This window comes from Sinohyriopsis cumingii, chromosome 3, assembly GCF_028554795.1.
Source record: "Sinohyriopsis cumingii isolate HCF-2022 chromosome 3, ASM2855479v2, whole genome shotgun sequence".
NCBI classification, from domain to species: domain Eukaryota; kingdom Metazoa; phylum Mollusca; class Bivalvia; order Unionida; family Unionidae; genus Sinohyriopsis; species Sinohyriopsis cumingii.
Window position 1 is genome coordinate 113,995,352 of NC_142963.1, and position 12,059 is coordinate 114,007,410.

A 12,059-nucleotide genomic window follows, 5' to 3' on the forward strand; every position below is an offset into this window, starting at 1 on the left:
TCCAAAAGTATGATTCCTCATTTATGGGAGCATGTTCTTGGCCATGAAAGCACAGGCCTTGTCGGATCTGCAAGTAGTTCGGGTCTTCTGACAGAGCATATATCATGGCTGATTCTGCCTGCCATCATGTGATGAGGAAGCAGGTCTTATATGAGAGGTGAACCAATAAGGCCCTTGCGAGAAGTTCAAATAATGTCTTGTTCAGTCAGGTTAGTACCCATACTAGATAGATTCCACCTGGGGCGTAGTGCCAGTGTCATTGGACATGTTAGACAGAAGACTATATAGGCCTTTATTTTGTCTTATATCCTCTCTTCCATGACAAGGCATGATGACAGTGATCATGGAACAACATCCTTTTATTGTAATTGGTGCCAACATTTCCTCATCAAAAAGCCATTAGAGAAAGTTAGTTTTTTGAGGTACTAATGCCTGCAGTGGTACAATGTGTTCTTGGGCACACCACTGTGAAGATTTTCCAGTTGCCTTTGTAAACTTTTAAAGTGAAGAGCATCTTGCTTGAGCAATTCTCTCCACGGCTGGTTGTGAGGATTGTTTGTTCCTGAAGCTTGTTTAATATAATCCAGACATGCAGGTTCAACAAATCTGGGATGGGATGAAGCACCTGTCATCATTTTTGCTTCAGCAGGTGAGTGAATATCTAGATTTCTGTGGGAATTTCCATTGCAAGATTGATGAGGTTGTCGACACACAATTTTTTATGAAAAAAATGCAAAGGAAGCAGATTTAATTGTGAAAAATATCAGGAAAGTTTGTGTTTCCTGTAAATATGCACAAAATATGATCAAAAAACAACCATGTTTGAAAATCAGTAATGACAGCTGCACAGGAAGCTTTTATAACATTGTACAGTATTTTAAAGTTTTACTAATGTATTTATCCACTGTGAGTCATGTTGCTAACACAATATGGTCTGGCTGTCTATTATGATGGAAAGATGTTTTGATCTGTCGAAATAATTATCAAAATAGGTTTTTTCATGGTGAGTATCCTTGTTTCAATTCACAGATAATAATGATAGGATTTTAGAGAAAAAAATTCTGTCTTCATGACTCAGTATTGATCACTGTAAACAACTGTTGTGCTTTATAATGACATCACTGAGAGATGCATTCTCTCAAGAACTGTGAGTTTATGACATGCATCAAAACCGGCAGTCAAAATGGGGTGGGACAATAATCTCTACAAAAAAAGAAAACATGGTTTTACAATTTGAAATAAATATTTAACTCCATCTGCTTTTGCATTAAAAAGAAATACTGACAACAGAACACAGAAGTAGACCCAAACCTGTTGTAGTTGCAGCATTCATTAGAACCCTTTTGAAAATCTGCTGATGTTTTTGAGTAGGCTCAAATCTTTTGGCTCCACCTGTTATTGAAATCAAAAGTTGGGGAATGGGCAATTTCCAGTGCTCTGTCATTATGGTCCACAAAAGCTCATGCTTTGTTTCAGGATCAACACGAATATACTGGAAAAAAATGAAGAGATATGAATTATTTTTAAAGATTAAGGTTGTTAGTCTTTGTGGCAAAGAGACATGCCAAAAATGTAGGGCACAGTTACCAAGAGAAAGCATAAAAAATACTAACTTTAAAATCAGTAATTCTCCCCCCTCTCTTTTTCTCTCTCTCTCTAGGTGAAAATTTCTCTGTCGCCCAAAATCTGAAATGATAATTTATTTATTATAACTCTGAAAATACAATTTCAGAAATGATTTTACCTGATTTATTTGTCACTGTTGTTAAATTTCCCAAAATGAAAGATTTAAATTTTGACATAAATTCTAATTTTGTTGCAGGGCTGAAATTCATATCTCAAGAGGAACAAACAACAAGTGGTGCCCTGGAATTCTGAACCGAGTTCTATCAATACTCTCCACACACTTGGGAACATTTGATATTTACACAAACATATAGTACTTAACAGAGACAACCAGGTTCTCCAATATGGGTGTTAGAAATTGGAATCCCTACCACCTCATGCTCACTAACAAAGAATGCTAGGAAAAATGGTGCTATATTACAAAGATAGCAAAGCACATTCCAAAAAGCAAGTAATAGATGGATATATGCATATATCAAACATTGAGGCAGTATAAAATATACTCATTATTTAAGAACACTTAATCTCAATGTAGTGACATGGTTTAAAAATGAGCACAGTTGATTAAATGCTTGCTGGCCAATCTCATCCAAAGCATCAACAGTGCTCTTGATGAGGGACAATTTAAGACTGTGTAATGAAAGAAACAAGGTACTTGTACAATTTAAAATTGTAAAACTGGCATGATAAGCAGTAGATGTGTGTGTGTGTGTGTGTGTGTGTGTGTGTGTGTGTGCATCTGTATGTATATATGTAAAAGGTACATCAGCACAATCTTGCCTATATAGTACCAATTAAGTGTACGCTTGAAATAAATGGCATACAAAAGATCAAACAAAAAGAAGTAAAATCCATCAAATGCAAAGACCAATTATTTTAACAAACCACAATCTTTCATAGGCCCAGGACCTTCTCAGCTTTAGCATCATCATGAGACACATCCTCGGGCAAAAAGGTTGCCCCTATCAATTGTACAAAGATAGTGAACACAGTTTTGAATACTAGTTGATACACAATCCCAAATCCACAGGACTGGCTCATGTATTAAAGTAAACAAAAGGAAATACAATAATGTTTCAAGACTTTTAAATACAAAAACATTGAATAATGACTAAAATGTAAGGTCTGTTGAGCAGTGAATAGGAAAATAGTGCTTAAAGTAGAATTTATCCTTGTTGCAGAAATGGGACACATGACTTTATCTATCATTATGTCACATACTCCCATTCCTTTTACATATAAAATCCTGACTTTGAAATCATTCAACTTTAAAGATTGTGACTGAAAATTTACTCAAAACCTTTAGATCAAACATATCCATTGGCATTGGAAAGTATATTAACTTGACGGTCAGCTCTTCTCAAATATTCCTGCACATTTTAATGCTGGTTTGGTTTGGTGTTTCACAACACAGGAATAAAAGAAGGTCATCAGGTTTCAAGGCAATTGGAGCAAAGTGACTTGCCCAGGTATACACAATTAACCAGATAGCCAATTGTTGAGGCAACAGCAGAATTTAAACCCATATTCTATCTTTTGCATGACCAGCATGCTAACCACAATGAGCCACTATGACTCCTGCTTCCATTAGTTGCTTCTTATTATTTATTTATTTAAAGAGGGTAACAAAATTAGGCCCTCATACAAAGGAATTTATTTATTTTAACTGCATATTTTAATCCACAAGATATAATGGAAGAAGGAAACAGAGTGGGCATTTCCAATCTCAACTGGAAAACTATTCCAGGGCAAAGTTTCAGAGTATTTTGGAAACTTTCTTTGAATAATTCCTTATTTGCGTTGGGAATTTTACACTGTTTGGTAAACATGGATCGCAGGTGGGGAGTATTCCCAGTTAGTCTGTCACGTTTGCTCAGCCCCAGTTCATAAGTCATGTATAAACAAAAGGTATTATTACAAGCCATGGTTTGATGTCTGAACATTGCCGCAGGCTAGAGTTAATCTCTTATGCAAGGTTACCATGACCAGAGAGAAGATCTGGTATCTTGAATTGGCACAGGTATTAGATTATCGACTTCCCACCTAGCTGTTACAGCTTTGTCCTAAGATCTGAGGAACCATGAGAAACAGGACATGTTCTAAATCCATCACCACATGGACAGACAGTGAGAAGGACATTGTCTGCTAAGTTGATTGGATTGGGTCAAGGCAACATCCAATCAGATTTGAGACAGAAGGTGTGATAACAATTTTGATCTGAATTATAACTAGCAAGCGAAAATTTAGTTTCACGGTAACAGATTGCTGAGCAATAAGGGTTGCCGGTAATCTGAGAGAGCCACTCATAATTTGGAGGTAAAACTTAGAGAGGATATTCTAAGAAAAGACAATGCTTCGTAAAGGTCAGTAAATTATTTGCTCGATTTTTGCAGAATATTATGGCACTGTAATTGTAATTATGTGTATACTTAATTACTAGGATCGTTTAGTACGTAGAATTACCTTTGTAGTGTTTAGTTTACATGCGTATTCGAGAAAAGAGAGAGTATTATGTAGAGAATTATGTAGATTGTTAGCTTGTGGTCAGAATTAATTTTGTCATTCACTAATAGGTTACTTCATAGTAAACTAGTGCATTTATTCATGTGATATGTTAGAATTTACACATGCTTGAATTGTGAATTTGGAAAATGGTTGAAGTGTGTAAGATTAGATAATATGGATGTATGGATACATCAGAGCATGGATATTTGAATATTTGTGTACTTTGTATGAGTTGTAATGTAAAGAAATGCATCTGATTGCTGTGATATTGTTTAGTATAATGGGATTAGGAATATGTACTGATGTGACGCAATTTTATTGATGTTTGTATGAGAAGTAATTGATACTATGCTTTTTACAACACTGTTTTACCATACAATGATGTATGAGTATTTCAATGTGAATGAATGCGTGACCGAAGAACTTAATAGCCGTTATCTGATGATAGGCTGGGTGTAGTGTGAGATGAGAGGGCTTAGGAAAATATTGTACTGCCCTTGTGTTTTCACACGCAGCTTTTTGGGTAACAGAACTTCCGGTTCAGTTAAGTTAGTGAATCCCAAGTTTCTAAGAGGGGAGACGGAAGTAAGACTAGAAGAGCAGTCAAAGTCGACAAGTCTAGTCAGTGGAGAGAGTCGAGGAGGAGGACAGGAAAAGGAGTTGAGGAGGAGAAAGTGGAGAAAGAGAAGGAGTATCGAGGAGTCAGTGGAGAGAAGGAATTTGGAGAAAGTCAGGAGAAAGAGAAGGAATAGGAGAGAAGAAGACACAAATGAGTAGAATACAAGGACAGGTGGAAAGCTATCTAACACTACTAATCAAATGATGCAATTGGCTATCACAGGGTCGAGCAGAAGGAGAGTACTTGGGAAATTTTAATCATTTGATTATTGAATCATTGGGAAATTTTAATCATTTGATTATTGAATCATCATTAAATTGTTATTTGCTGAATTTCACTTTTTGTATATTCAATCATTTAACCGTTGGCATTGCTGAATGGGGGCTCAGAACTTTACATCTATCTTTCACTAATTTAACTTCCAACCAAACTCGAACCTAGATGGGACTTCCATAATAGTTTAGATAAAATCTTGGGAGCACCCCACCCCAACCATAACACACCTACCACAGTGGCGGCACATAGCCAATACTGGAAAAGTTATTGTAATCATTCAGGAGCACTATTATTGGCTATCCTGTACATTAATTTGGCTTTTCTCAACCAGATTCAGTCTTTAATAGGTAATATGTTTAACCTACCAGCTTAATTTTCCTTGCTTTCTTTCTGGATTGATATTAGCCCAAATGCTCGTTTCTGTCAAGAATGTGCTAGCCTTGCTGTATTTATCATTTGAAATACCCCATACTGTATTACTGTACTCTAAATAGGGTTGAATGTAACTATTATAAAATAGCTTTCTGTGCCTTTCAGAGAGAAAATGTCTTATCCTACAGAGAAGCCATCAGCTTGAATTGACTTTTTTACTCATATGTTTGATATGTTCAGTCCAAGATAGGTTATTATCTACCAGAACAACAAGTAGTGTATCAAGACAGACCATTTGCAAATTTTTATCCTTCCATGTCAGGCACAGTTCATCACTATTAAGATTTGTTCCTTTTTGCCATGTTGAGATTAGTAATATTTTAGTGTTACCAGTACTTATTGCCATTCCATTGCTTGTGCACCTAGTGTCCAGTTTGTAATAGGGCATTCTGTAAAGAAATTTCAGTTCATGCTTAATGTGTTTAGGATGTCTGACAATATTGTGTCATCTGCATAGAGATTTGTGGATGATATTGAATCCCTTAGTAAAAAGTGGTAGGCCATTAATAAATATTGTCAATAGTAATGGACCTAGAATTGAGCCTTGTGGTACTCTATCTAATTGTTCCAGGTTCAGACAGAACATTATTTATAATAACATGTTGTGTTATCTCACTTAAGTATGAAGTAAACCATCTGAAAATAACATACATGTTTTAGGACTCACTGAAACCGAATTAAATGCTAACCACAATGATAATCTATTTCACTGTCAAGGCTACAATAAACCATTACACAGGGGCAGAGAGACAGCAGGGGGAGGTCCTGTTGTAATATACATTAAGGAAGATGTAAATGCAGAAAGGCGACTTGACTTGGAGTTACATGAAAATGAGTGTATTTGGTGGAAATTTCTCAAAATAATGCAAAATCATTCCTAGTTGGTTTCATTTATAAGCCAGTGTCCTTCCTCCAAAGCAATCTGGAATGATAACAATTTTTGAAACAAATGGAAAATGTTCTTGCACAGAAGAAAGAAATATATATACTCTGCGATTTAAATAAGGACCTTCTCAATACTCAGATAAGGAAACACTGGATGGAATTTATTGAATCATTAGGTCTAGTCCAGCTGGTAAATGAGCCCACAAGGTTAACAGAAATATCATGCACTCTTATTGATCAAATTTATACCAGCCTACTAGACAATGTGGCTTATGTTAATGTACCAAATGTTGGGCTTAGTGATCACTATCCTACTTTTTTGACAAGAAAGGTTAAATGAAAGATAAATAGGAAAAATACACACAAAACTATCACTTACAGATTGTTAATTTTTTTAAATGAAGAACATTGTAGGCAACGGACTTGTCTGAGCCGAGGGCCATGGGTGTACACTTATTGCTGTTGCAGGTGTGACACATGACTGAGAGGGCGGTACTGTTGTTTGCAATGCAGGATTACTTTGGTATCAGTTGTTACTAATGTATGGTCATTTTACATTTTCTTTTGACTGGTATTGGGATTGTCTGTCTGAGCATCTGACATTGTTGCTATTTGGGAGTCTGTCTGGACTGCCGTTTCACATGAAGTTACTTGCTCATTAATCCTTCCCTGTACTGACTTAATAGCATGTAACTGTTGTTTTATTTCTTCAATTTGTGTCTCCAAATTCCTAATAGTTTTTAGATGTACACACATGGAGAAATCATTATGGTTTGAGCCATCACTGTAAAATTTCACAATTAAACAAGACTTACAAAAGTCGCATCTTGATTGGGATCTTATGAACCTGTAAGTGCCTGAGGGATCACATGAGATGGAATATGTTTGCCTCTAGATTGAATCATCAAATTCACAAATATGTGTCATACAGACCAGACCCACATGTGTGGGCCATTGATGCTTTTTCTATGACGTGGTCACACCTAATTTTATATATGTTCCCACCTTTCAGCCTGGTGGGACGTGTTCTTCAGAAGACAGCAGACAACTGTGCAGAAGTGGTTCTTGTAGCACCATTGTGGACAACACAGCCCTAGTTTCCCTGCCTTTTGCGACAAATTGTTCAGTAATCGTACATTCTTCCACAGATTCGCTTCCTGTTGACCTTGCCTCAGGATCCACTCAAGGAACATGAACTGCAGAAAACCCAGCTAGCCTTGTTCCATTCCAGTGAAAGCATAAATATTTGCAAAAAGCAATGTCATCTGTAAGTAATATGCATCTTTCAGGTCCATAGAAGCAAAATAAGAATCTGTGCGAACCATGGTCAGTGCTGTTTTTAATGTCTCCATTTTAAAATGGTGATGTACCACATGTGCATTGAAAGCATGCAGGCTAAGAATAACCTGGATGCTCCCATCACGCTTTTCTCTAGTTAAAATGTTAGACAAGTACTTTACAAAGGCAAAGTTTATTCTCTCCAATACTGTACTCCCTTTTTCAGCACTGTTTATCAATTTCAGTTTTAATTACAGCAGATTCTTTGTCAGAGAATTTTCTCTGTTTTGGAATACAAGTTTGGACTGGGCTGCTATCGAGTTTGAGTCTATAACCGTAGTTTCTTCCTGTGACCATGAACCCTAAAGATTGACCCCTTCTGGTTCAAAATGAGCAACCAAACTTTATTCTGATGCACTGGTGTAAAGATAGGAGTGGGATTTTGGGATGTGAATTAGGATTCTGGTCAGGAACAGGTGCCAACTGGACCACCAACTAGGGTGCTGATGAAAATCAGACCCCAGAAGGACCTGACCTGATACAAGAGCCTTTTGTGGTCAACAATGTGCCAGAAGGAGGGACTGAAGAGGGTGCAAGTGATGTCTTCCTAGGGGAACCAGGTCCACCATGGAGTTTAAGGTTCCCAGGAGTGAATGGTACAGGCAAGCCAACAAGGACTTGGCTTAAAGTGCCAACAAAAGAGACAGGATTCTATCTATCCTGTCCAGTGGAATTTTAATTCACCCAAGCCTGTTGAGTAAGTTCATCCCATTATAAACAAAGACCTGTTAAGAGATAAAATCTTATTTCTCTAGGCTTGGAATAAGTTCTTGCCGAGAGACCCTGAGGGCAATTTGCATCAGCTACTGTGTTACAGTCAAAGTACTGCAGGACGTGAATCCTAGAGACCTCAGATGGGCTGCAACTACTCCAATCACCCTGATAGAACTCTGAGGGCAGAGGCTAGGCCAAACAATAGAGCTTGAAATTGACCAACCTCCTGCTCCAGGCAAAAAGTGGAGGTATTTTCTGTGTGGAGAAATGTGAAGACAGCATCCTGAAAGGTCGATGGAGACTGTCCAGTCATATTGTCTTATATCATTCCTGGCTGAGGCAGTAGTCTTGATCTTGAGTGGCTATTCTTGCAAGAATGTGTTTATGGTGGACAGGTAGATGATAAGCTGAACCAACTCTGACTGGTGAAAGAAGACTGGGGTCCATGACAGACTAGGATGTTCTAGGAAATGAAGCCAGTAGTCTTCCCTTGAGGCTCACACATCTTCTTTGATGCCTGACCAGGTCCCCAAAAGAAGGGCTTGTTAGGCACCCATTGGGGCAGTGGGAGGGGGAATATATGGATGGAAAGGACTCAAGATCCTAAGGCCTTCCCTTTCTTCCCTGGAGAAAGAGGCCCCAGACTTCCTTCCTCTGCCTCTCCTAATACCTTGTCTAGCTAGGGATGGGTAAGGGACAGCTTGAACTGGGGCTACTTTTGGAACACTTGAGATGCATCCTCCTGAAAGTTTTGGAAGATGAGCTCAAGGGCTGGTTTGGATGAGCATGCATCTTGATCTGTTTCAACAAGCCAGGAGTGGCTTTGAGGGACTAGTGTTGTTTGAATAGAACTATGAAGATCATTTCTGATGCTTGAGGAGGAGCTTTTAGAATATTCTTACTGTGGTTCAGCAAGGCCTTCAAGATCTCCAGAGCAGCATCCCTGAAGAGGTGAAGCAGTGCCACCATTCATACTATGGGCTGTGACAAGGCATGCCTCACCATTTTTGTTACAGTTCTGAACAGGTGTTGAAGCACAGCTTAGAGTCAAATTTTCCTCCCTCATAAGGTTTAAAGAGAATGCTGAAAAGGGATCAGCATGTGAGGTCATGGTGATAAGGGTGTCAGTCTTAAGTCTCAGCACCTCCAGAGGCAGACCTTTTAAGAGGAAAATGCCTCTCATCCTTCCTGAGTGTCTACGAAAAGAGAACCAGCCACCACCACTGCCCCTGTTTACTTGGTTCCACTTAAGCAGGTGAGCAGTTCTGTATCACGTGACATTTAATCTGCATTGAAGCCAAGGTCTGGGCATCCATAATGCCATAAAGAAGGAGGAAACACTTCCTCCACCCCATAGGGATTGAAAGGGAACACTGGGAAGGGAGAAGATTAACAGCACAGAGACAAGTGAAGATATCGACATGGTCACTGTCTTTAGACTGATGATGGGAATCCATTCAGTGTGTTAAACTTAGAACAAAACTCCAGCAAGTCCACAGGATCAGTAACCTCAAAATGCAGGTCCTGTCCATAACCAGCTGGTCCTACATTTCAAGACACAAGAAGACACTATGAAGTCAATGATTCCATGGTAAATGCAGGTAGACATGAACACCTGCTCTTAATAAGGTTATCTACATAATGACAAATATGAAAATTAAGAAAATTAAGAAGAACACAAAATATGATACAGTCATGCCTGTCTAGAGCAGCCACCCATTGGAACCTTGGTAGACAGGTGACCTCTGAAGGCACATTTAACTCTCAAGTTTGGTTCATTACCAATTTACATACAATGAACCGAATAGCATTAACATTATTATTAGTAGTATTGTCATTACTATTATTATTTCACATGCATTATTAGTAGTAGTATTGTCATTACTATTATTATTTCACATGCATTATTATTAGTAGTATTGTCATTACTATTATTATTTCACATGCATTATTAGTAGTAGTATTGTCATTACTATTATTATTTCACATGCATTATTAGTAGTAGTATTGTCATTACTATTATTATTTCACATGCATTATTAGTAGTAGTATTGTCATTACTATTGACTGCTCCGGTGGCCTAGTGGTTAGAGCGTCCACCTCGGATGCGGGAGGTCATGGGTTCGATCCCCAGCCAAGTCAAACCAGAGACTTAAAAAATGGTACTAACAGCTGCCTCGCTTGGCTTTCAGCATTAAGAGGTTAGTGTTAGGACTGGTGGGCCTGGTGTCAGGATAATGTGACTAGGTTGGACATCATGCTACATGTCTGCGGCATGATGCCCCAGTGCTAAACATAAACTGCCACATTGCAGACATCGTAGCGATATGACTGAAATTTTTTTAAAGCTACGTTAAAAATAAAAATCACATCACATCACAAAAATCACGTCATTACTATTATTTCACATGCATTATTAGTAGTAGTAGTATTGTCATTACTATTATTATTTCACATGCATTATTATTATTAGTAGTATTGTCATTACTATTATTATTTCACATGCATTATTAATAGTAGTATTGTCATTACTATTATTATTTCACATGCATTATTAGTAGTAGTATTGTCATTACTATTATTATTTCACATGCATTATTAATAGTAGTATTGTCATTACTACAATTATTTCACATGCATTATTAGTAGTAGTATTGTCATTACTATTATTATTTCACATGCATTATTAGTAGTAGTATTGTCATTACTATTATTATTTCACATGCATTATTATTAATAGTAGTATTGTCATTACTATTATTATTTCACATGCATTATTAGTAGTAGTATTGTCATTACTATTATTATTTCACATGCATTATTAATAGTAGTATTGTCATTACTATTATTATTTCACATGCATTATTATTAGTAGTAGTATTGTCATTACTATTATTATTTCACATGCATTATTAATAGTAGTATTGTCATTACTACAATTATTTCACATGCATTATTAGTAGTAGTATTGTCATTACTATTATTATTTCACATGCATTATTAGTAGTAGTATTGTCATTACTATTATTATTTCACATGCATTATTAGTAGTAGTATTGTCATTACTATTATTATTTCACATGCATTATTAGTAGTAGTATTGTCATTACTATTATTATTTCACATGCATTATTAGTAGTAGTATTGTCATTACTATTATTATTTCACATGCATTATTAGTAGTAGTATTGTCATTACTACAATTATTTCACATGCATTATTAATAGTAGTATTGTCATTACTATTATTATTTCACATGCATTATTAATAGTAGTATTGTCATTACTATTATTATTTCACATGCATTATTAGTAGTAGTATTGTCATTACTACAATTATTTCACATGCATTATTAGTAGTAGTATTGTCATTACTATTATTATTTCACATGCATTATTAATAGTAGTATTGTCATTACTATTATTATTTCACATGCATTATTAGTAGTAGTATTGTCATTACTACAATTATTTCACATGCATTATTAGTAGTAGTATTGTCATTACTATTATTATTTCACATGCATTATTAGTAGTAGTATTGTCATTACTATTATTATTTCACATGCATTATTAATAGTAGTATTGTCATTACTACAATTATTTCACATGCATTATTAGTAGTAGTATTGTCATTACTATTATTATTTCACATGCATTATTAG

The 12,059-nt window shown here is 36.4% G+C and overlaps 1 protein-coding gene across 1 annotated transcript in view; it reads right to left on the reverse strand.

The window, feature by feature from the left end:
- Positions 1–9,578, reverse strand: part of LOC149803616 (transient receptor potential cation channel subfamily M member-like 2) — a 166,660-nt gene extending 157,082 nt beyond the window's left edge. The window contains exons 1-3 of the mRNA XM_089953965.1: positions 9,298–9,578; positions 7,714–7,774; positions 1,312–1,492 (exon numbers count right to left, since the gene is read on the reverse strand). Coding sequence (XP_089810091.1) covers positions 1,312–1,492; positions 7,714–7,774; positions 9,298–9,578 — 523 coding nt within the window. The remainder of the gene's footprint in view (positions 1–1,311; positions 1,493–7,713; positions 7,775–9,297) is intronic.
- Between the last annotated feature and the right edge of the window lie 2,481 nt (positions 9,579–12,059).